Source organism: Harpia harpyja, chromosome 20 (genome assembly GCF_026419915.1).
Source record: "Harpia harpyja isolate bHarHar1 chromosome 20, bHarHar1 primary haplotype, whole genome shotgun sequence".
Classification (NCBI taxonomy): domain Eukaryota; kingdom Metazoa; phylum Chordata; class Aves; order Accipitriformes; family Accipitridae; genus Harpia; species Harpia harpyja.
Genome location: NC_068959.1, coordinates 3,917,124 through 3,943,010, shown reverse-complemented (window position 1 = coordinate 3,943,010; position 25,887 = coordinate 3,917,124). Strand labels below are relative to the sequence as shown.

Sequence of the window (25,887 nt, the reverse complement as noted above, 5' to 3'; positions counted from 1 at the left end):
GCAGGCATCTTTCTTACCCTGCTCTCTCAGCCTTGAGTTTTTGCTTTTTAATTTCCTGTGGCCACGGAGCACCATCGGAGGGTCTCCCAGGGACGGCGTTTCCCACACACTGTGGACTGGGTTGGTGGGGGACACACACCCGGTTAAATCAATCTCGACGCAGGGAAGTTACCTGCAAGGAGAAGGCTGTTTCACGATGGATTATCCAAATACCTCAAGCCACAATCAGCCTTAAAGCAAGAAAACCCCAAACATTCCAGGGCAATATTTAACCTGGTGGCTGCTAGCCGTGAGCCGAACCTCGCAGTGAACAGGGAAACGCGATTAGTTTGCAGGAGTTGTGCCAGCCCGCATCGGGGTGCGACTGTGCAGGTGCATGGGGAGCATGCAGCAAGCCGACCCCGAGGAGAAGCCGGCATTTGGACGGCTGCTCGAGCCGTATCGTCACGGAACAGCACAGCTCCAGAGATGCCATCACCTGGAAAAGACCCAAAACCCTGCACTCCGGCTACTTTTGCTCCGGGTGGAGTTGACAACGCTCTTCACAAGAGAAGGCGCCTTAGGCCAACTTTCCTGGCCCAAATCCAGCACCTGTCATTAAATCCTTGCTGTATAAATTTGCTGGGAAGTTCCAGCTCGGTCAGGGCGACTGTGCATCCCCTCCCCGTGGCCCTCAGCACCCTGCGCTCACCACGCAGCAGCGGTACATGTGCAGGTGGAGAAGACCTGGGAAGATGCAGGAGCACAGAGTGGCTGCGAACGGGCTGCTGTGGATTTAGGGAGCTACGGGAAAAGGGGGGTCAGGGCTCCTCGGCATCGCAGAGCATCCCTGCCCAGCTCTGCGGAGAGCGGCGAGTTGGGGATGCTGTCGAGACGGGGCGGGAGGTGGAGTTCAAAGGGGGTTCATGGCATATTCGGGATGCGTTTCAGGAATGCTGGGAAGCCTGTCCAAAAAAAGAAAACCAACCCCCAAATAAAAGGTGCTTTTATGATGAAAGAAAATCCCTGGTGGCTGCAAGGCGAGGAAAAGCCCAGGAGAGCATCACTGCTTCCCGACCCACGCAGGGAGCAAGCAGCGGCAGCCGAACAAAACCAAGCGGGGCCGGAGGCAAAGGCTCTGCCTGGGAGCCCCGAGGGAGCAGCGCGATGGCAGACCTCTTCATGGCATCAGCAGAGCCAGGACGTCCCTTGTGAGACTGCCTCTGAAGTCAGCACTCGCTGGAAAAGAAAGCGGAAGCTGTTTATTCACTATTTTTATTTTATTATTATTAGCGTTGCACAGCAACGCTCACAAAAGGCACTCGCAGGTTTGTGGGACGCCCCAGAAGTTAACAAGAAATTGTGGCTAAACAAGTGCTGACCTAGAAACTACGAGCGTTTCAAAAGTCGTCCTCCTCTTTTCTGAGTATTTTTGCCCCTTCACCCGTCAGGGATCCTCGAACCACCACAGCTGCACAGCTCTATGCCATAGCTGGACAGTACAGCTCTCTGAGCTAATAGTTGGTGGGGATTTTTTTTCCTCAGAGAATGTAAATAAATAACAATATTCTGAACTAAAGACCTCCCAGTAACTAAATATTACTTATCTTAAATTTATCTTAAAACTAAACAGCTTTGTCACATATGTACAATAATAAAGCAACAACTTACAAAGGAGGAATTTGATTTTATTGGTTTTATTCAAAGTGCATGCATGATGTATCAATTTCTAACAACAGTGCTTTCACAGTCCATTAGGGACATTGTCAAAACTTTGGGTGAAGCTCATTTCATTTCCCCACCAGTAACAGGAGACATCACAGCCTGGTTGGTTGTTTTAGTTTTATTCATTCCTCACAACAGTGACCATTTTCAAACCGTATCAGGGAAATCCGCCGCTTCGCTGGGGAAAGGCACTTGTAAGCAAAGAACATTTGAGCACATAGTCTGAATTTGGGTCTTTTTACATATTAACTTGATACTCCAAGTACAGTTACCGACAATAAACCCCAACACCTTATCTTGTTTCCTGCGACCAATTAGCACATGACAGTGCACTTGCTAAGGATTAACAAAAAATACCTTTCTTATTTTATCGACGTGAATACTTGCATGGCAGCTAGTGGCATTTTGCATCCCAAATATCTGAGAGACCACACACCTCACATATACATCCGAGATGGATTTTGGCGCTCAGTATGTATCTCACTTCTCGGTAGCTGGTAGCTATGCCGCCGGTGTCATTCGAGCAATGCACTCAGGCATTTCGGAGGTGTCAATCTCCGCACCCAGAGCTGCTTGCAGGGCATGACGGTGCACGCTGGGGACACTCGGCAGCGGGACTGCAGAGCGAGAGGCCCTCCTGCAAGCCTTAAGCAGGCTGAAATCTCCCTGCCGGCAGTGGAAATCTGTCTCGGTGAGGATCACAGGATAAAAACAAAGACTTTGAAACCACGGAAGAAATTATTTCAAACCTCGTCAGTGGGATCTGCAGCTCTTGGAACAATGTTCGCAATGAGTAATTGTAGCTACAGAAAAAAAAAAGGTGAGCATAGCTTCAGCCGAGCCCAGCTTAGCAAGAATCCTGCTAATGCCGCTTCCTTCACCGCCGGCAGCTCTGGCCGGTGCTTTGGGCGCCCGGCCAAGCTACCCCCCCCATCCAGCAGGTACGGGAGCGTTACAACACAAATAATGGCTCAATCCTGCAAGGTGCTGAGCACTGACCCAGCCCAGCCAAGCACTTAAGCACATGCTTTGTTTAAAGATGTGAGTGCTGGGAGCTCACTGGGGTTTTTTTTTGTATTTGCTGGACCAGAGCTGAAGTTTTCAGCAACTGCAGGATCCAGTCCTGCATCTCAGACGGGGAACCGTTCTCAAGCACGCAGCAACACTTTTGCTGGCTAGAGCTGCTAGGTTGTGGGTGCCAAAAGGGCAGATGGGTTCAACGAGCCACTGGACAAGCACAGAATAATCACTGAAATGCAAAGCTGTAACTGCTAATTGAGCTGCAACTCCCAAGGAAACATCAGCAGCAGCTTGCACTGCTCCCACCAGCATTTCTTGCACTTGCCACTGGTCACTGGCCGAGATGCAGGCACCAAGCCAGAGGGGACCGACCCAGCCTGGCTGTTCTTAACGCTGTTTGAAGTGCAGAGGTGTACAGATGTACAAATCTATAGGAGGGAAGCGGCCCAGCACGGGGCAGGCTCCCATGGCAGCTGCCACCAGCCTCAGCTCCCGTGGGCTTGGGGAACACCGACACGTGCGGGTGGGCTCCAGCTTTCATTCCAGCTTGTTTTAGTTTCTAGAAGAGCATTGTTCAAAACTTATTTGTTGCTGGTTTATCTGCTACATCCTCACGCAGAGACAGCGATGGCAAAGGACAAGCACAGGCATCCAGAGGGGTCTCAAGACTAAGGTCTTAAAGGCCAACAAAGCTAAGTCACTCTTTTTACGCTATATCTTGTCTCAGGGGTTTTGTGAAATCAGGGTTACAAGGAATGAGGGATAACATTAAAAGACAAAATATTAGTAGACACTGTATTAAAGCGTTTTACATATTGGTTACACTGAGGCAGCAGCTTTGTCAATAAACTGAGCCAGCTTCACATCTCTCTTAGTCAGTCCACCACAGTCGTGGGAAATCAGAGTTATCTGAACCTGTCAAGAAGGAAAAGAAAGGGGGTTACAAAGCCATTTTGATCTCTGCCATGTAGGCTGAGCAGCAATTCGTCAGGAACACTGCGTGCCCTTGCAGTGAACTGGTTTTACACGATGCTCCTGGCAAGCAGCGAGCTGGACGCTCACTGCCCATGTGAAGCAGAAGACGTTGTGGGTGAGGAGGCTTAACAGAGCCTGAGGTCTAACCAGAGTGAGCCCCTTCGCAGAATAAAACAGGTTTTGCATTCTTGGGTTTCGTCCAAGAAGAGGTGTCTGATTAAATAACTCATTCTTTACATTTAAATTCCATGGATCGGTTTCATGAAGAACCTGAGCCAGTGACCAAGCTGCCAACAGCCGAGTCAGGGGCTCACGCGTTTTGTTAAAAAACAGCACCCCGAAGGTGAAAAAATTGTTAAGCTTGTTGCAGATTAATTTCAAAAAGAAAAACAAACGGACTGGTGCATTTTGCTATGACGCCGCTGCCTGCACGGGTTTGTTTAGACTAAGCCAGATGACAAGTTGGGCGTTACTTTGTCTCGCCTTTGACTGAGATTTTGGGAAGAGAGAAGAGGAAAAAAGGATAAATTCAGAATACTCTAGAAAGCCAAGAAAATCATGTAGAGTAGGTGATCAGGACTTTGTCTGGTGATCATTTAATGTCCCCTTAAACAGGGTGACCTAAAGCGCTGATGAGGAGGAGCCTGTGCTGGGATGCCTCTGTTCGGGGGGAGAGGTGGGGATGTCCTGCTCTGGGGGTGGTGGTTCCCAGCTGCGGGCTGCTTGTCCACATCTCCTTTTAGTATATTTTTAGCAGGATTGCCATATATTCACCAAATGCTAAAACAAAACTCGATACAATGCAATGAGAAGCATTAGAAAATAAAAATAAAGGGAGAGCAATAATTTCCCCCTTCACACAGAACCTTTCATTCAAGGGTTGTGACCCTTGTAAATACGAGACCACCATCAGTTAGGTAATATTATAAACAAATTTTATAAGCTGCTATGTCGAGACATAGGAGCCTACAATTTTTAAAAAATCAGACTTAAATTGAGACTGCCAGGCTCCCATTTAGGTACCTATGCATTGGCGGTCTGCTACCCTACACCGCTGGGCTCCCAACTTGTTGCACAGAAAAGAATGAAAGTTGGTGAGTGTTCAGTAGTTTCAAAACAGTCATTTATTCAGGTCGGCCAAACAGGAGTTTAAAGGCTTCTATTTTATTTTTAGATGTCAGGCAGAGAGGTGAAGTGACAGGTCCAAACCATGCAGCTGGCAGCAAATAATTGCAAAGAGCTTGATTCCTGGGGCCATGTCACCACTACAAATATCTCAATATGTCCTCAGAATCTCAAATCTCATTATGAAGACACAACCTCTTTCCATTCCCCTGCCTCCTCCTTGTATATAAGCTACAAAAAAAAGGCAGAGAGAATGGGCCAGTGGTTGGGTCTCCTTAATGTGCCATGACTGTAACTAGGGCTGATGAACACGTTACCTTGCTGTAGACATTAAACCATTCCGGGTGGTGATTCATCTTCTCTGCTTGTAGAGCAACACGTGTCATAAATCCGAAAGCCTAAGGAGAGAAAGAGGAAAGAGGAAAACAGTCCTCCACCTACCAGCACTGGCAGCGGATCTGCAAGATTCACTCCAAAATCTCAAGAACTCCTAGAGATGCTCCGGACTGCTGCACCTCGGGTTTGTGTGTGTTGAAGGAGTGTTTCACCTTCTCATGCCACCGACGCATTTCCTGAGGCTGCTGAAATCATCCCCGTCAGACCCCAGTAAATCACTCTGCTCAATGCTACTTACACCAGGATTCAAAGCCATTGCGTGAGAGCAATGATTTTACCTTTGGCACCCAACAGTGATTTTAAACATCCATCCCAAACCCCTCATCCCTTAGTGCATCTTAGAAATGTGCCATTTCTAATTAAGCATCATGCCACAGTATTACTGATACCGCTTCCAGAAACACATCCTTTCATGTAACTGTTTTGCTATTTATTTTACTGGGGGGAGAAAGGCGGCAGGTGGGTTTGTCCCTCTGCTTTATGAGAAAATATTTTCCCCTAAAATGAGTTAAAATAGGTTTCCCAATCCTCTGCCCCTATATTCTGCACGGCACGCTCCCCCAGGATGCAGGTTTTATCACAGGCTCAAGAAGAAAATAATAGCAGGCCCTTGCCAAAATACTTAGGAGCAAATCACTGCATTATAAAGAAAATTAGAATGTCCATGTAAATCAAGAATGCAATTACGCAGCAGGGCCCGAAGGGCCTCAGTGCGTGAGCAGGACGCCTCTAAGTCAGCGGGCTTTGTTCATACCGGGCTCCATCCATCGGGGTCCAGGACCTGAATTAACAACATGCAAAGCTAAAGTAACATCCACGTTATAGTCTGGTTCGTATTATAATACAACAAGCTCAACAAAACCCTACCTGATTTAGGTAGTTTTTAGTGCTAATTTATGGAAGAGAATGTACATAGCCCGCATTCCACCAAGCGACGGCCATTTCAAACAAACATGTGGTCAATGAATAACATATAATGGTTGATAATAGTTTCAAGTCTTTTTTCCTCTCACAAATTACAAAAACCTTTAGGTAAAATAAGAATTGGTGCCTGGATGAAGTATGACTTTGTTAGTTGCTTTGCCAGTCAAATGAATGCAAACGTTATAATCAGAGAAAATCATTCCAATGAGGTTTGTCATTTGGAAATCACCAAACTGTCAGCAATTAAAAAGCTTTTTTCTTTGACCCAAGAGCATTCCAAAATTTGGGAAAATCTAACTTCCCTTGAAGGTCTCGCTTGGTTTAGTTTTACTTTGAGTGAACAATTACTTTTAAAAATTTGCAAATGTTTCAGCAGCACGCTTCGAAGCAGAAAGCTGCAAGTTGTGCATCAGATGTTAGCAATGATTTGGAAAACTTCTGCATTAATAGTGCTGAATGATATTTGATTTAAATCTTTTTAAAGTGTCCATGGGCTTAATAGGAATGCTATTTCCAACACAGCAATCTGTACACAGAAATGTCCCCAAAAGTTTAAAACGGCAATGCATCTCCAACTAGATTGCCTTTGCACAAACAAACACCAAGGGAAAAAAATAGATTAAATTTATGAAAAGCCCTACCAGGTTCACGTATGGTCTACCAGTGTCTGTCTGTCCATCCCAGGAACTCACCTACCTATGTATATACACAGGTTACACTACGCAAACACAATTCATTGATTGTGTGACAATAATCATCGCTTCAACGGAGGGCAGACAGAGCAAACTACACAAGCAAATGAGTCTGCTACATTAATCTGCTCTGCAGACCTTCCTTCATGTTTGTGACAACAAATCCTCTCCGATCACTGGACCACCAAATTGTCCCCATCAGTCAACCACCACGCCAACGCACTGCCTCTTCCCCTGCAGACAGTAAGAAGTCTCCAGCTGGATAAAATGGACATTGGTCTTAGAGCTGTTCACCTTCCCGAAGAGACCTCAACTTGGGGCTGTCCGAGTCATGAAAAGGAATTAATTCTGGCGCAGAGGACCCTCCCCAGGACAGGGGGCAATCGGGTGTTACAGCGCAGGACGAAGCACGCACACCCACGAGGCATGCCCGCCGTCGTGCACGCCCTGCTCCGCTCAGAGACGTTCTCCCTCACTGCACGTTATCCAAAGCAACTTACTTCTTGCACTTTATTTTATTTTAGTTATACACAAAAAGCATCTCCCACTAAGAAAATGAGCTACGGTTCTACCGAGCAATTTCACCAATGCAATCTCCATTAAGATCCTAAATACTTCCTTTGCTAATTAAATGAATTGGAACGCTATTGTTTATGAATCACCTTTATATTTGTAGAGCCGTAACCTTTCTTTGGGAAAATACAATTGGCTCTGGAAGGAAAAGATATTTAGGTTTGATTAGATATGAAAACACTATTACATAAAATCAGTTTGGACATTTCTTCACGTCTTGAAACTTGATCGGTAATTTGGTCTAATTGGTGATCAAGGAAACTATCTTGTGATCAATTAAAGTAATTACCACATTCCGGCAACACAACCAACCTTAATTTGAGCAGGAGTCTGCACTTCTTCAACTTTAATTAAAAATAATGAAAATTATTATGCAGTCTGCAGTGCAAGATCATTGTCAAGACTGCATTGGTGAGCAGAGTTTATCAGACCATCACACATTTCTTGATGAAAGTGGGACATGTACTTTACTCACGACGTTAAGACCCAACACAGTCTTGACTTCCACTATATTAATAACAGAGATCTGCAGCCCCTTGGCCACTAATGAGAACTTTTTCAGATTTTTTCCTTCAAAAATAAAAAGAGAGGAGAAAGAAAGGATTGTGTGTTTTCTAGAAGCCATAAAGAATTATTAAAAGAGGCTTTGATGTATTAAATATTATAAAGTATTCTGATATGTCAGTAATGGCATATTATGCAGACATTCTCAACCTAATCCTTTTAGGACATTTGGGCTAAAATAACATCCAGACATACAGGTTACTCAAATAAGTACGTCGTGTCACCCAAGTGATGGCGGACTGCAGAGTCCCTGTAACAAACGACGAAGAGCAATAGAAGAAGTAATGAGTGAAGCAATCCTGCAGAGACAAGGAGATGCCTTGGGTGTGCCAGTACGTCTCTTCCCTCCCTGTCTTTTAAGATCACGAAAGAAGGAACTAAAAACTCATGGTGTTTCAGTTGTAACATCACTTCTAAAACGTTTTTTAAATACTAACAGCCATAGTACGTCTCCATGAGATAAAAATCAGGGCTACTCTTAGAAGAACAAGTTAACCTAATAAAGTTAAAAAAAACAAACCACAAAAGTTTAAAAAATTCAGCTATCACATAATGTTTTGGGACGGGCCAAATTGCTTTTGAAAGTGACAACATATGCTATCACGAAATAAGACTTAATGCGACTTTTGTTGCCTGAGAATGGGAAAACCAGGGCCAGACACTTTGCTGTCAGAAGTGGGAGGAAAGATGAAATTCCATCCGCCCCTCTGCACCACACAACGCTGCACGGCTCCGGGAGAACCACAGGATCCCGGAGCTAATCTGCTATTATTCTTCCTTTCACACTTCTTAAGCAAGGAATCAATTCATCTTAATACTTTTTAAACATGCTGCTTTTGTACAATGCTTGCCAACATTATCTTGATGAGTTATACATCAAAGGAACACAGGTCGATATGTCGTGCTAATACATCACCCACCCGCGAGTCCCCAGTGATGGATTACCCCAGTGCATCTCCAGAACAAAGCAGCTGACAGTACTTGACTCAAAAGTGGAGATATTCAAGAAAAGCAGCTGAAAGGCTCAACAATATAACCATACACACTTTTTATTTGTTTGTTTTAAAATGCGTACACTATGAAGAGCGTACCCGGGCTTCTTAAATCCTCCGGACACTCAGCCAAGGAAACCATATGCTAATCACAAGTACATTAAGGTTTCTGCCTCCCATCTGTCATTATAATGCTGGAGGTAGCATTAACCTTGACCTTCTGCAGTGCGAGGGCTACCTGTCTTCCCCACCCACCCGGGCTGCATCTGTATCATTTATCAGTGGGAAATGAATAAATAAAACAAGTTATAGTGACATTGTCATACAAGGCAAGAGATGACTAAGCCTCACACATTTGCTTTCCATTCACCCAAGTGAAAATACCCAGTATACAGCACGTGTTCTCCTTTGCAGTTTGACACTTACAACAACAATAATCTCCAATCATTAAGGTTCACTTCCAAACTGCGGGAGCTTTCACATATCCAGCTGACGTTACTACCTAACAGCGAGCTACAGGCCAGCAGATAAATGGAAAAAGCTCTTTAATGTCGAGCTCTTGTAAGTTATGTTTAGCTAGTCACAAGGGTTTAACTTAATCTCATGACATTTTCTGTTGTGCTCTCAAGAAAAATGCAGCGTTTGTTTTATTTTAATTCTATTTACTCCATTAAGAAAGACTTTTACCTTACAAATACGCAAAAATCATCTCACAAGGCCACACTCTTCATCTGAAAGTGACAACATGGTTAAAACACAAAAAAGGAGGAATCCAGCTAGCATTTAGGAAGGAAATGGCAGCACAAGAGGACACGTATTCACTCTCAAAACCACGTGCCCATTTTGGGATTCTTCCCTGCTGGCATCATCAGCCTGCCTGAACCATCCCCAGGGACACTGGATCCACGTGGCATTAAGATATTTTCCTCTTTTCTTCTTTTTTTTTGGCTTTGTCTGGATTCATCCACGACATAAATCAGGGGAACACCTTCCCATCGCTCTTCCCCCTTTTTAATATCATTCCAAGAACAGCAGGACAGTCCTTAAGAATGCAACTAAATCATGCCCCAAAAAAGAGCTAAACTCAGGTTATTTGCATCCCCATCCCTCCGGTGAGAGTGCAAGTCACGGATGTGCCGGTGTTTCCCTACTCCCTCCATCCCACCCCATCCAGGCATGGGCAGCCAGCAGGGTCTGAAGGTGAATAACACCTTGCAAACCACTGCTAGAGATTTGTTTTCCTCCTCTTTAATAGCTTGAGCAGCAAAGTATTGTGAATGCAGCCAACTTTCCCATTCCCCAAGCATCGCTTGGGATTGGGGAAAACAGTACTCCTAACTCTGAAGGACACTAATAAAGGGAAAGGATGGAAGAAGAATACTACAGACATACTGGCATGTACTGAGGTGCCACTTCTGTCTTCGTAACAAAATGTGAAACTGTAAAAAAACCCACAACTACAATTTCCAACTTATTTGTGTATGCTTTTCTGCATTTACAATATTCTTTCAAAATCCAGAGCCGACTGCTCGCATCCCCCATACTTATCTGCACACATCATTTATACAAAAGTGAAATGCTGCTTTGTGCTCTAAAAAAAGTTACCTATTTATATTCATGTTGTAGCTGTAAACACTGCACTCCATGTTAGATCTGCAGCGGCGTATGTGAAAACCTTTACACCACGTTCTACAAAGCACGCTGTTTCTGTCTCCCAACACTTGTTTACAATTATGTCGGTGAAGAAACTAGCTCGCCAGCTCTATATCAAACATTTTTGACAGCAAAAGCACAAACACTGATCTATTCTAAGTAGTCTGCCACTCTGTAATCTTGGAAAAGGCATTCTTGCCTTTGATTCTAAAAATGTTTATACTTCATACATTATGCAAATAGTTTTTATATATTAAGAAATAATGCAAGCAAAGCTCAAGTTAAATTAAATTCTTCAACAATAACCCTGCCAAAGCACTGATTTTCCTATTAAAAAAATTATTCCAATTTGTTGATCTTACATTGGATGAAACATACTGTAACAATCTTCATAATTTATGTCCTGTTGGGACACTATGATTTAAAGTAACATAATACAGACCAGCATCACTGCTAATCTAAACCACCTGACCAGATAAACAACAGTTTCCCCTTCTCTCTTCATTGAGGGTATTTCTGTTTATTGTCATATGATTTACCCATTTGAAGAACATGAAGAATAAATGGAAGCAAAGAGAAGCGGAGCTCGGAGGCATGGCCTTTCCTCAGCGGGGACGTTTCTCACACAGGTACCGGTACAATGTCAAGAGCCGCAGGAGATGACAGAAGGCAATTTCAGGAATGCTGTCCCAGGAAAAGCCCAGGCTGCTTGCGGCGGAGGGAAGTTTACGCTCGCTCAGCACAATCTAGACCAGGTGCAGCACTAGACGCGACACGGTCCTGATGATGCTCGAGATGCAGCTCTCCAAAAGAGGTCTGAGTCAAAAGCTTCATCTTCCAAGCTCAGCAGTGACCTAAGCTATGACATCACTTTGTCAGAAAGCAGGTGCAAGCGTAATTTGCCCCATCTGAGATTCAACTGGTCCAAAAAATAAATACAAATTTTCTGCTAAGGCCAAGGGACACGATCAATGCAAGAAAAGGGACTAAGAGGAAGGTAGAGACCGCTGACCTGCTCTTAAAGCCTTCTCCTTGCTTTGCTTTCCTCTTTCCCTCGTGCTTGCTAAGTGTGGAAATACCCTCGCGTGCAATCTGCACAACAAACCTCAACTTCATCTTTTCTAAGACTGTTTATATCAGGATTTTCATAACTGCTGAATTTAGACCTGTTTTTCTCTTATTGGTGATAATATGATACAAAATGTTACATCTATTACCTTCTTCCTTACCACATCTTGACTTTTCCAGCAGCCTCGGTGCTGAGGATCGTTTTTCCTATTCTCATTTTTATTACAGTAAGTGATTGCACCTGGATTTCATGAACAGAAAGCAGATAATATTCTTGGTGATTCAATGAACAGACTTCACACCAAAATTAATCACCTATTCCACCAAAAAGATTTATAGACTTGATGCAGTAGAAGTGAGAGAACATGGAGATATCTTAAGGCAGCATAAAAACTTCTTTCCGGGAGTGATAAAAGTTTTAAGCCTAGACTCCACTGGGTCAATACAACCATATTACAAAATACATTCATTTGCTTATAGGTAGATAAAAATAATTGTAGTTGCCCATAAAGACTACTGCAAAATAAGCAGACATCCTAAATCCCAACCAAACTGGAACAAGGTCGCATGGTATTTGTGATATATCACTTCATATAGAAATATTCAAAATAAATGTGGGGTTTTTTTTCTTTTTTTTTCCCAGTTCCAGTTTCTTAGCACACAGAGTCATAAATATTATTTTATTATTTAAAAATGTAGATCTCTAAATTAGATTTTTGAGAAAAAGAAGGAAAATAATCCCAGGTTTCAGGACTGAACTGGAACATGGAAGAAATCCTCCAGCCATGTAGTCAGCTAAATGTGGCTCTCCACCTCCCAAGCCATTTTTGTGTGCTTTGTGGAAAAGCACAAAAATGGAACATAAAGGTTGCACTTAGGAGGTTTGCACCAAATAAAATAGCTATTTCAAGAAACATGACTTTTTAAAATGAGCTTTTTGCACCCTACCTAAAAACATTAAATAATACAGCGAAGCCCCCATTAACTGAGCACCTGCTAAAGCAATCAGTCACTTAAAATAATAAACTCTCTTGGCTGCGCAACTGAAGGAACAATGATAATTTTACTTGTTAAAGTAAATGTTTGGCCCAGCAAATCAAACCCCTGGCTGTACTGTAATAAAGCCATCACACAAACCACTATAAAAATAAACTAGTAACAAGGCGCAGTTAGTCCCCAGTTCCAACCTTTTGAACCCAGGCACCTGAACCCTCTGCTAAGGCACTCTGCTCACCGACGCGCTTCGTGCTGCACGAGGATGCTGCCGCTCGGGCAATGAACTGTCCTCGATCGCACGGTGCCAGCCCACGCCGTGAAGCTATTGTAAAACAGACCAAATAAGAATTAATTTCAGTGAATGCTCCACTTCAAAAAAGGTGCTCAAATCCTCTGACTTTTCTAGAGCTCAGGTATGGTGTAGAAGAACACAGATGTTCATTATCCCATCGCACCATGTTTTGGATGGAACAGATCTGGCTATAGCAGAACAAAATGCTAGAATTCTCCCCAGTGTTTCTTTTTACTCGTATGCGAAGGAATGATTTCACTCTGTAGACATGAAAATGAAGTTCATGTGCCGTACAAGCTGTTGATAACATTGGGAGCGCTCAGACAAAATTCTCCTTGGTCTTTTGGTCAAGATTACACATACTACCAGCTTAATATCCAAGATCTTCTCTGCTGAGTATCCACAGGCAATCCTATCCTGCCTCTGATAATCCTCTAAATCTCTGCCATTTATGATCCTAAGAAAACATCAAAGAGTGATAAGAAAGGCATTGCTTTATGATGGATTAAGAGAAGAAGTGGCTGGTCTCATGACCATTTAATCTTCCACTATCCTCCTACCCACTACACTGTCAGCTTTTTTGTTTTGGTTTGGTTTTTTTAAAGACAAGGTCAACAATTCAAACATGTGACAGAGAAATCACGATGGAGGTGCAAGGAATTTGGAGAGGTCTTCCAATCACCCTCTTGGACAAGCCAGAATCTAAAAAGACCTAAAGCTGTGAAATAAAGCAAACTAAGGAACATCTACTGCAGATCCAGCCAGGCAATCATTTCACTCAACTGAGCTGCTGAATGGGTCTTCATGTTTGGATGCCTCTTATAGTGGAAGAGAGTAGATGATACATGGGGGCAGTGAACTCAGCAGGAGACTTAGCCAGGCCAGCACTGGCAGGCTTCCAATTCATACTGCACTATAAAATTCAAATATTATTTTGCAGAGACAGACACTTCAAGTCTAGAAGTGACAGATCCTTAGAAAAAAAAAGAGTAGGAGAGAGCAAGCATCTTCCCAGACAACATGTTTCTCTTCAGGGCATCCTTCAACCTCCAAGCAGATGGGTACCTTGCCTGGTTTGCCATGCCCACTGCTCCCTACGTGATCTGTAGGTCACCCAGACCTGTGCTTCACCTCCAGCCTCTGGTATTTGGAAGAATGGCTGGAGCAGGTCACGGAGAAATGGATAAAGGCAGCTACATTAAGTTACATTATTAAGAATGAGGCTCACTTAACTGTCAACAATTTAGATAGACAACCTACACTTAACATTTTCAACTGTCTTCAGACCCCTCCGTGTGCTCCAAGCACATGCCTGGAAGTGGCAGAGTACATCCAATGTGCAATATTTTGAGAGGTTCCATGGGTTTTTTGTATTTTTGCTTGGTACAAGCACCCACCCACCGTATCATGGAATAAAGATTCTCCCAACCAGGGACACCTTGGTCATACATAGACATGTATTTAACTGCCTACCGTTATTCTCATGACAGCATGAGAAAAATCACACTAGATCATGAAATCAGGACTTTCCCCTCTGATCCTAGGAATAAAAAATACTTTCCTACAAAGCACCCTTAGCAATAAATAAACCCAAAGGTGTGGTGCTGACTCAGCATGGGGCTCCCCACTCATCAGCGCATTCCCCACCAAACCCCTCCAAGACATCACAGCCAGCTTTATGTTTGTCCAAAGCAACTTTTCATCTCAGCCCAACAAAATTAAAGGAAGAAAAGGGCAAGGGGAGGAGGAAGAAGGGAAGCTCTCCCCCCAAAAACCTACGTGAAGTGGGCTTTCAGCTTTATAAAAGAGGAATAAAAAAAATTATACTCCCCTCACCCTGATAAACTGCGGCCCTGCCAGTGGCTTTTCAGAGCAGATGTAACGTTTTAGCCAAACGTGATTGTTTGTGAAAGAAATAATTCTGATCAAAACCCAAAATTGCAGCCAGCAGAAGCGCTGCACTTTGTCACGTTAATCCGCCCTGACGGGGAGCGGCGAGCGGAGATTCCTACTGCGAGAGGAGCAGATGCGAAAGGTCAGCGCTGGCCCGCGACTTCAAAACCCTTAACGTGTAAAACAGTGTGCATTAAAGCCTGAAACAGCTCACCGCGGGATTAACGGATGTCCGCTAAGTGGGTTTGATGTGCTTTTGGTGAGTAATGGTTAATTTTTAAATAGGGGCGTTGTAGTTTTATTTTAGTTTATTCTGCCAGCCAGAGTCCACTTTTAATTGCAACTGCAGAGAATAATATCCCAAAGCGTCTCTCCTTCATGGGAGTATGAGAAAGTGAGAGCTGCTGGTGTAAAAGGCAATTTATGGTTTGAAAATGCAGTTGGGCATTATTCCAAAAGCAAGGGGATGCAAAAGGTTAAACAATGAAGACAGAAAGATGTGTTCTTTGCATTTAATCAGCATCTTTCCAGCACCCCAATAAAAATAAGTTTTAATGCATAGAGAGTTGCAAGACACCAGGTTTCCTTAACTGAAAAGGTAAAAAAATTATTATGAGTGACCATCTTCTTCAGAAAAGGCAGCATCAGTCTTACTTGCATTTTCCCAAATGAAGGTGTCCAACTGAATTCAAAACCATTGAATTTTCCATTCATTTTCCAGGGGTGTTCTAACAAGGAAAAAGCCCAAATTGTAGTTAAAATCAAGCTGGCCTGCTCACATTTGCTCTCTTTCGGTACAAATGTACGGCAGCCCTGCCCGCATGGCTGATATAATGTTTGTTCTGTTTAATTCAAACAGAGTGAACAATCAATTTGTGCAGCTGAAAAAAAGGAGAAACATTTCTTCTACTCCAAATCTACAAGACAGCTTGTGAAATCCAAAAGGCATTTTGACAAATAATTTCTTTTGCACTTTCAGATCAATGCATGAAACAAGCATAAGGCAAATGCTGTAATAATTTTTACTTGAGTGATAATAAATCCATCTTTTAAGGAAAGCATTTGTATTAGAGCCAACTGGAGAGCAGCCCAAAGGTCAGCCGGGCAGATTTAAGCAGTGGCCTGCTTAAATGGAGATACAACAGGTCTACTCGGTGGCGAAAACTCATCAATTAGAAATGCCACCTCCCCCAATAATTATAAAGAATAAAATAATGGTTTATTCTAGGGAGAAATATGACTTAGCTCATCAAGAAAATGAGCATCCCTAATTACAGTTAAGTCACAAGACAAATTAAACTGATGCAACTTCTACAACACCTGGGATGGAACATCTTGCACGATGGAGGAGATGAAGGACACACGCCCACTCTGAGTCTTCAACTTAAACAGGATTAATTTTATTTAAATATGATTCATGTCGTGACATTTTAAATAATCCTGGCAGCCTGATACTGGTGGTACGGCCACGATGATGTTATAACAGTGACAGGGGTACTGTGACTTGCCACAAGCAGATGGGACGCGAGGGCAATGGGATCTGTACACACAGACCCTGGCCAAAGAGGAGACGAGATACCCCGCAGTACGAAGAGGAGCAATCCCTGCTCATCACCTGCCTGACTTTTATCAGGCGTGAATTTCTCATGTGCGTTACAACCATGAAGTTTTAATGAAGGGACCGAAGGACAAAATGACTGTTCCCACACATACAAGGAAAGGCTAATTGTGAAGGGCTTTAAAAGCCGTAAGAGGCTGCTGATGCACTAAGGCAACTCTATTTAAAACAGAAAAATGTTGCCAAGTGCAAAACACTCGTCTGAAAATATTCTGGACCACAGGCTGACTTTACATATGGTTTTGTACCCTGCCAGCCATGACGGCCATGAGACGAAAATAAATCCTTTATTTCCCAACTCCCAGCACCGAGGACTTAATTTCTGCCGAGATGCAACCCAATTACATATTTCCACCACTACGGACATCCTAGCTTTGCAGAATTCCCCAGCGCTGGCTGCCAGTTAACTGGAAGCATCACTGGACACAGGACACGCTGACCAGGGCACCAGTGTCATCTCCTCCTCCAAGGCCAGGGAAGGAGACTCGTAAGCTTTCAAATGAACCATCTCCCCAGAACTTCTTTCATTTCACCCAGACCTGGAGCTCCCTGCCTTCCACGGGCAGGGCCAGGCAGCGGTGCAGGCAGGTGGACCATGTCCACGTCCCACAGCTGCGCCTTGACCCCCCCAACCCACTGACTCCAGATGAGAGTGTTATTTACTTGGTCAATCACAAAAATAAACTCAGGGAAGGTGTGACCATCCAGGAATCATATATTTTTACTGTGCCCTGCTCTGAGACACTTGAGCCAGTTCATTCGCTCCGTTTCAGCCTGCAGGTTAACCTCTGCCAGTCCTGAAAACTTCACTATCAGTTTCTAATAAAGGAAAATGTCAACAGGCAGATATTCCAGAAATTCATTATTTTGAGATACAAAGATTTTCTCAACTCTGTAAATCCACTCATAAATAATTCTGATTTATTGTAAATCGGTTATTGTATTCATAAATGCAGGGAAGTTAGTGAACAACATAACTACCAAAAGAAATACTTTCATAACTTTGCAGGTGCACAAATCATAGCATATGGGAGAGGACTCAAAGGATAATGGAAAACGAAGCAGTTTCGGAAAGACTATATGAAAACCAGCACCTACCTAGGCGGATAAAAAAAAAATTATTTTCATGCAACAGGCAATCTAGTGCAAAACTCTAGCAGAGGGAGCGAGCAGACCAATCCTACATTGAAAATAGCAATTCCCCCCCAAACGAATGAAAACAGGTTCGTCTTTTGATTAGCACAATTGACAGTCAGAGGCTGAGGCTGCTCAGGCTTTGAGGTTAAACACAACTGACATAAGCTGCACCTGAATCCAATCAGTCCCCGGGCTCTGAGAAGATTCACACGCAAGGACTAAATTTGTCACAAATGGGTTGGTTTCCGATCCTCCTGTAGCCAACTTGCTTTATTCTGACCCCCATTTAACAAATCAACTTAATGGGCACTGGGAGTGCTATAAAACTTAACAATGGAGTGATTTTAACTTTTAAAATATAGTTATGAAGCAAAATGTTGGAGAGCTCCTTCAATACTGGAAATCAAATTAAATCTAGACATTTTTTAACAGTCTTGACAGATATAATCCTAGTTACCATGTAAATTTATGGTAAGCTGCTGTGATATTAGCCACAGGTGCTACTTTTAATATATGGCCCGCATCTGGCTGGGAATAAAATTTCTCAGAGGACTGAAAATGACCTCACTATCAGACAATGGAGAAGAAAAAAAACACAAGACCGCTGTGGCATATAAAAAGCTGGAGATGTGGTCCGCAATCGAATATTTAACGTAAAATTCATTTTAACTCTGCAGATTGTAGGTTAAAGGATATTATGTTTTCAATACGTAAAAGGCGTGGACGTATTTCAGCCAAACAGGCAAAAGATTAAGCACATAAAGCGGCAATGAAATACACTGCCTACATATATAAAAACAAATTTTCCAATCTTTGATCAACGCAGAAGACACAGCAACGTGCTGGGACCAGAAAAAGGAAGTATCGACACAGATTACATTACAGGTATTGGCACCAAGTGCCACCATCAAAACAAATGAAGATTATTCATTGTGTATCCTACCAAATTTGTTTGGATGTGTAATTGTTATATTACAACAAGGATGATCAATTTAAAGGAGCACATCTGAGCATGTCTCCCTGCAGCTAAAGGAAAAGAATTAGTATTTCAATGAGGGGAAAAAAAAGGCATCTTCTGTAACACGGTCTGATTTTTTTTTTTCCCCTGGATTTCAAGCAAGAGAGCTAGCAAATTTGGAAAAGAAATGCAAAGTGAGAATAATAATTTATTTAATAGTTCTAGAGTTTTTGCACATCTTTAAATAAGTTCTCAAAAACCAAGACTCCCCAACTGCAACGAAACCCATGTGGTTCTACTCTCGCTACACATCGTCCTCCAAAGCGTTTCCTTACTGTCCCCTCCACTCAGGCTCATCTTTCACCTGTGTCCTGTAGCCCCAAAACACAAAATGTATTTAAAATAGCTTTTAAAACTCTTAGAGCATTTGATTTCCTGTCATTTTATAAAATGACATTAGAGGTCTTATGGAGACTTCCTAGATGACATTTTTTTTTAAAAAACAACCTTAATTAAAAACTTACCCTATAAAAGAAAGCAGCTGTAAATGCTGAACCTGACCATCAGCAAACACGCCCACCTTTGTAATTTCCTAACTGCATTCTCTGCCTTTGCGTGATTACCTAAGGAAATGCAATCACACAGGCAGTTGCCCCTTAAACCCTCTGGTCAAATCCAACCAACTTTGACAACAGACATGGAAGTCTCAGAGTTAAGATGTTCTTGCAAATTTGGTGGAAATGAGCAGCTGGGTAAGGGACCCAAGCAGAGCGCTCAGCACCCCGCACCCAGAGCCGTTCGCAGCCGCCTGCCCAGCCTGGGACTGGGCTCGAGATGAATCTGGGGGAAATTCAGATTTTATGCCAGGTCTGTCCCCTTTGCAGGATCACCCCCCCCCGAGGTGTACTGACCTGAAGTGCCAAGAAAATCCCAGGAAATTCCTGAGATACAGGCCAGGACATCGAGGTCCTCAGCAACCCTTCCCTCCCTCGATGACCAACTTTTAGCATTAGTCCCAACGTTTCTGCAGCTTCTTTTCTAAGTTTGCAGAACGATAATTGGGAGAAGTTACCAGCACGGTCTGGAGGCATAAATTAACTTTCTATCCCAATTCTGAATTTTGCTGGGGCAGACTGGAAGCAGAGGGCTTACTCCACAGCTAGAAGAGAAACATTTTGTTTCAGTAGCCCCAAGACACGAACAGATAACAGTGTGCCTTCTTGATACTACACAGTGGCCCGAAAGCCTCACTAGTTGATTTTCTCTTCCCTGCAGACAGGGAAAGAGGCCCCGAATAAGCTCCCCGATGTGGCTGTGAGGTTTACGGAGGGTCACCAGCACCCAGACGCGTGGCAGGGCTTGAGACTTGCCATGGAGTGGTCCGAGCCCAGCCGCTCTCCAAGACCTTGTTCACAGCCAGAGGTTTCCGCTCCTCGGGAAAAGCGACTCAACCAGGGGGCTGCTGAGCGAGCGCACCCAAGTGAGGGTCCTGGAGGTAAAAGACTCCGATTTTAACTCATCACTGCCTACCTGCTGTTCAACAGCACTGATAACATGCGGCAGTTGCAAGGCATAAGGAGGAATGGATGCATCGGAGCGATCAGCACAGCTCTTCTAGACAAGGCGCTCTCCTTTGCGGTTGAGTTGCGCTTGCATTTTTTCCTCCACCATCGGTGTATTTTATATTTTATGCAAGACTCAGAACACCCAGCCACCAAGAGCCTATCTCACACTAAAGGCAACGGGAACACAGAGCAGCAACCACCCACCATCCAGCACCAACGCCGCCCAGTCCAGTCCACCAGGACTGGTCCATGGTGGGCACCCACAGCAGCATAACTAACAAAGGGCTTCCAGCCGGGACCCCAGGCTGCCAGCTTGTTTCAGAGAATTGTACCTCCAAAGCCCATTTGCATGAAAATGTATTTTCAGACTAACAAACAGTACCAGCACTTTCAAGTTCTGGGTTACAAACTAATTCCATAAGCCAGAAGTGTCATTAGCTTGTCAGCCTTACAAAGGCAGTCCATTGCTGATCACTTTTAACCGAGCTAATCTCGGCCTGAAAGCTTCAGGAATCTAAATAACTCTTGTTTCACAGAAGTTTCATTTCATTCTCATGCTGAAAATAATATACATAAACCAAGCTCATGTCTACACATTTGCACGACTTTACTATAAAAGTTGTGTTTATATTTTTAACATCTGTTGACATACAGAGACTTTGTAAACCTGGCATAGATTTTAAAGCCACAGAATTTTCCATGCATCATGAACATTATCTGTGAGAAGCAATAAAAAAAGCAATGAATACATTAATCATACCAATATCATCTGCAAAACATAAATCTGAAATACCTTTCATGTCAGCTCAACTACTCTTTTGGTTTTTTTTTAAACACACCTGATTTTACACCATCTGTAAAAGGGCACCAGGAAGATCACTGAGGAAATGATACTTCTCAGTCCTTTGACTTTTACTAAATACTTGCACTTTAAATAACGTAAACAGAATGTTTATTACGTGAAATGAAAGAAGTTGTACCTACAAGTTCATTTTTTTTCACTGCAGGACTAAATTCTCGCAAAGTACAATGCAGGTATAAAGCTCCGCTTTTGTCATTTGTTCCCTAGGTCGTAATACACACAATATTTACTTACAGTTATTATAAACATAAGCATCAATAAGGATACATGCATAATTTTAACTTACTTTCAGCTTCAACTTATCAAAAGGGAAATACTTGCTCTGTAATACCAGCTCTGAACAAGCCCTCGGGATCTGCACGTTGAGCCCTTTCCTGGACTACGATAACAGAAACAGCTTCTGCTCTCCACAACTGCAAATGGGGACACTGCAGCTGCTTCCTACAAATCAGCAGGTGAAATTCTGCCTTCAGATATTCGCATATAACCTTGATCCAACCAGAGCTGCACAGAGGACCCACCTGCCCAGCTTGTTCTCCTGGCTGGGTGCAGAAAGTTGAGTTTTGAAGCCAATTCCCAGCCTCTGCTCTTGTTTCTGCCTTATCCGACATCCATGAAGGGCAACCAAGAATGAAAGAGACTGTACCGATATTTCCCAAACAATCAAGTGGCAATTTTTTTTGAGTACCCTTTCTAAGATGACATGTACTAGAAGTATAAATGTATACTTCATCGTTTACTAATGAGCATATTTAAATATACTCAACTTCCTATACTGGTATGTACTTCATCAATCTCCAAATTAAGACGACATATGGATATCTACCTATGTTGTAAGATAAATCTACACAGTCAAAAAACCCAAAACTTTGTAAATTTTTGCCAAAGCAATCGATTTTCTAGGTATCTGCTGATGCAGCACACTGATTTGTCTCTTACCCTGTCTGTTGGCACACTGCCTAAGTCAATCTGATCAAATTGACTTATTTATTTACAGTGTGCAAAACCACTTTTAAATTAACTTTGGGGGAAAAAAAAGTCATTTCTAGTTGTGCTGAACCAACAAAGACTTTGACCATGCCCCGGCAGAGATGGCGTTTCATGAATATTCAAAGCACAAAGGCTGAAAATCTCAACTCTTCCAAGGGTTACTTCTACCCCATCGGTGTCAAATGTGCTGGTCTCTCCTGGTTGCTCCAGCTCTGAGCTGCCTGCACATCTCAGCAAGGTTTTATGTGAGCCCCCTCTCATGGGCTTCCCTCCTTCGTTGCCCTCTAAATTATCTGATATGGTTCTATTTGTTCTGTATTAACGTTCAGGTTTGAAGTGCAATCCAGGAAAAAATGTACTCGGGGCTCTGGACGTGCTCCCTGGACCAGCACTGTCCTGCTCCTGAGCTGGATTTTTCTGCAGTTGTTTTCTCTCTTGCTTTCGCCTACCTCGCCCACCTTCCCTCTACTGCCTGGGCTTTCCTTACCATGACAACTACTGTCTCAAACAGCAAAAAAAGAGCCGGTGTTACAAACGGTTGTTTATCTAGCTCACTGTGATTTTTCTCAGTTTTTCCCTGGCAAAAATTAACCCCACTGTCCACTGGTTACATACTTCCAGCATTCATTTACAAGTGCTAGTAATGAAAAAAAACAAAAAAATCAGGATCAAATCTTATTTGTCTAATCCCACAGTACCAACCCTGAGCTTGACCCTAATATTAGAATCAAGAAATTGTAATATTAGAACAAATTTACTTAACAACTACAAAAAAAAATTAATTTACTCCACCTAATGAGATCAGAATCAGAGCGCAATCCGTCAAGGCAAACCCAAGAGGGTTTGGCCCCACAAGGATACTCCCAACTTTCTGAATAGAAATATTTTCCCATCAGGACCGTATGGAAATTAAAGCAGTTACATTTCCTTTATATTAAAAGTGGTATATAACAATAATTACCTGATTAAAATTTTTGAAATTGAACTCCTTGTAGATGGCATCTCTTTCGCCTAACTCAGACCAGCCTGAAGCTTTGAGATCAAGTAAAACTTGGTTCCTCTCCTCTGCCGTCAACCAGCGAGACTGCGAAGACTATTGAGGAAAAAAAGTGACATGAATGAGGCTGAGGTTCTCTTTTGTACAACAATAAGAAAACCACACGACAAAATTGTGGTTATGTATTGTAGAAAGGTAAGGAGGTGGAAAATTCACTGTACAGTTTCTTACTGTTCATAATTTCATAGACCAGTTTAACTTAGAACAGCCAAGAAACACCATTTCTGTTTGGTCAATTAAGTTCAGCTAAACACTTTTGTAAACACTAGTGAAAAGCAAGAGGCTCTTTCACAGGAATGAATACAGACATCAGCATACCTGTACCCATCCCTTTTCATCTGAATTATCCAGATGCTGTAACACTTGACCTAATTTTCAAGTATCCCACTCTGTCATATAAATAAAGGATTATTTACTTTATATGCTAAATATACAATTATAAGGCTAAAAGGGATACTGGGGAATATCTATTTCAAAAGACAGAGGCAAAATAGGAAATTGTATTCTCCACAACCTGTATGTTGCTGTTCCTAAGAAAGCAGGAATGGATTTAAAGATGGCACACACTTGGGAGTTCTACAAGCAACAAAGAGCTTTTTAACTAACAATGAAAAGAAAAAAAATTGACAATACAGACACAATTATGAGAAGTTACAAGTTACTGGTATAAGCACTAGATTCTGCAAAGCACCTATGTTTAAATATGTCTTATTTGAAGCAAAAGGAGTCCTTCTGAAGCTACTGGGAGCACAGACATAACAGATTACACTATCTGCTTAAATATCTGAATCAGCGCCTGAACCACGCACCGGGCCAGAGCCAGACCCGGAGGAAAGTTCTATGGGGCGTTTGGAAGACGTTTGATAATTTTCCTAAAAGCAGAGACTAAGAGCACGAGTGATTACTTCGGCGATATATTTTAACAGATGGGTCTCAAACACCTATTACAAATGCAATGCTTTAATGGGAAGAACCTTTCTCCCCAGTAGAGCAAAATTCAGATGGCTTTAGTCTTTATGGTAGCAGCTGGCACAGCTTTGTGAGAATTCCAGAAAGGGGCTGAGCAATTTTGCTCCAGAGCTTCACTAAGGCGTGGGAGGTCTGTGAGTACCCACCGCCAGCTCAGCAGCTCAGGGTGGTTTTTGCCTTTGATTTGCCAGTCTGCACTGGCAGCCCTGTTACAGAGACCGGCTGGAGCCCCAGTGCCACCAGATGGGGCTGTGAGCCTGAGCAGAGCAGGAATTAATGCAATTAATGCGACCCGAGCAAGGCTTTAAGATGCAGGAGCAACATTTTCACCAATAATAAGGGACAAAAAACCCCAAATTGCATAAATCAATCTAACAACAGCATCACTGCCACCGCTTGTGTTCAGTAGGATACATCCAGTCCAAGAGATGGGTTTTACAGGTCCCAAACTGAACTAATTTAGGCTCTTCATGGTTCAAATACAACTTTGGACTTGCAAGAATACACACATCAGATTTGTTGTTGCTATCGCCGAAGTTGCAGGCATGAATTTCTTACATTCTTCTTTTTCCAAGCACATATAAAAGTTGCCAAAGCTAACGGCTGTCTTGAAATGTAGTATTTTATCCGGCACGGGATTAAATTAGTAGGCTTTTTTACAAAAACTCACAGGGGTGGGGTTTTTGAGATAGCAAAGTCCAGGACTGCGACCAGGAGGCAGCACAAAGTCCATTCCTCTTACTGGCAGCAGAGATGTTCTCTGTTAGTTTTAGGGATGTCGCAGTTACCTTCCTGAGGCCTCGCCTGGACAGGCAGGCGTTGACGAGACAATGCTGTGGCTTGAAATTAGATCATATGGTTCTTAACAGAAATACGGAGACCGAGTTTGATGCAGGCCCCGGAGCACACCGCTCACAGCATTTTACTTAGGAACAGGTTGGAAGGCCACGTCCCGAGTCAGCCCCTCCAACACGTCACAGCTCTATTCGGAAACGTAGCAGAAAGCAGCGGGAACTTGCTTATAAAAGGAAAAAAGAGGAGGTGGGAGATGCCATCCGTGCCACAGCACCACGCCACGGGCACGGCGCAGACCCCCCCCCCCCCCCACGAAGGCAGAAACACGCAGCGTGGGCATGGACGGGCAAATATTGACTCGTCACGCCGGGTAACGGCACCTGATGGGTTTAACCGAGGTAATCGCGAACGTTCGTTTGGAAGCAGCTCAGGGGGAAGAGAGTCATTGATTACACCAAAAAATTAGTACAAAATATTTCACGCTTGAGGAGTGAGGGTGCAACGAGGCATCAGCTTCATGTGGAAAAACAACCCCAACACCAAAACCCAGTGACTGGGGGGGGGTGATGGCTGTGGGAAGCGGGGGAGAAGGGACGGGTGGCTGCGCCCCGAGCACCCGGGGCCGGGGCCTGTCGTCCCCCCCCAGCCCTCCGCTCCAGCCCGGCCCGGCCCGGCGCCCGCCGGTCCCCACAGGCCGGCCGGCCCGGTGAGGGAAGCAGCGCGGCCCCGTGGGTGCCCGCCGCCGTCCGCTCCCGCCGCGCCCCTCACCATGGCAGCGCGTCTCCCGCCGGCGTCTCCCCGCCCGGCCGCGCCCGCCGCCCGCCGCGCTCCCAGCAGCGCCAGCCGCAGGCCGGCCCCGCCGCCGGGCATCGCTCCCCGCCGGGCCCGGCCCCGGCCCAGGCCCCGGCTCCGCCTCTCGGGGCAGCGGGAGGAGCCGGGGGTCGGCGGCTGCTGAGGGGAAACGGAGGGAGCCTGCAGCGGGGAGAAATGGCGGGCGGGAGCCGCCCGCCCTCTTTCCTCTCCCCTCCGCCGCCACAGCGCGGTCGGCGGGAGCGGAGGCAGCGGGCGG

The 25,887-nt window shown here is 44.0% G+C and overlaps 1 protein-coding gene and 1 long non-coding RNA gene across 4 annotated transcripts; both read right to left on the bottom strand.

Annotated features, from left to right (window-relative positions):
• Positions 1–1,660: 1,660 nt before the first annotated feature.
• On the bottom strand, positions 1,661–25,832 carry PCBD2 (pterin-4 alpha-carbinolamine dehydratase 2). Of its 3 annotated transcripts, none has more exons than XM_052816525.1 (5): positions 25,587–25,832; positions 22,959–23,090; positions 21,325–21,420; positions 5,142–5,222; positions 1,661–3,639 (listed from the first exon to the last, which is right to left on the bottom strand). In XM_052816525.1, exons 1-5 carry the CDS (start codon positions 25,686–25,688, stop codon positions 3,544–3,546), a joined length of 507 nt encoding a protein of 168 aa, XP_052672485.1. In that variant the 5' UTR covers positions 25,689–25,832; the 3' UTR covers positions 1,661–3,543. The 3 variants fall into 3 exon arrangements, with proteins under 3 accessions (XP_052672485.1, XP_052672484.1, XP_052672483.1); XM_052816524.1 differs by lacking the exon at positions 21,325–21,420 and adding an exon at positions 24,694–24,862 and having other exon boundaries at positions 25,587–25,622; XM_052816523.1 differs by lacking the exon at positions 21,325–21,420 and having other exon boundaries at positions 25,587–25,721.
• LOC128155046 (uncharacterized) lies at positions 9,007–15,702 on the bottom strand. The gene is made up of 2 exons (XR_008239509.1): positions 12,874–15,702; positions 9,007–11,927 (listed from the first exon to the last, which is right to left on the bottom strand). It is a non-coding gene; the product is annotated as an uncharacterized LOC128155046 (long non-coding RNA).
• Positions 25,833–25,887: the final 55 nt, after the last annotated feature.

Bases quoted from the DNA above. Each gene is read 5' to 3' on its own strand.
- PCBD2 (XM_052816525.1), bottom strand. From the start codon at position 25,688: ATGCCCGGCGGCGGGGCCGGCCTGCGGCTGGCGCTGCTGGGAGCGCGG. The intron at 23,091-25,586 runs GTGAGGGGCGCG...TTTCCTCAATAG, and splicing joins GCGGGAGACGCGCTGCCATG to TCTTCGCAGTCTCGCTGGTT. The intron at 21,421-22,958 runs GTAATTATTGTT...CCCCATTTGCAG, and splicing joins ATTTCAAAAATTTTAATCAG to TTGTGGAGAGCAGAAGCTGT.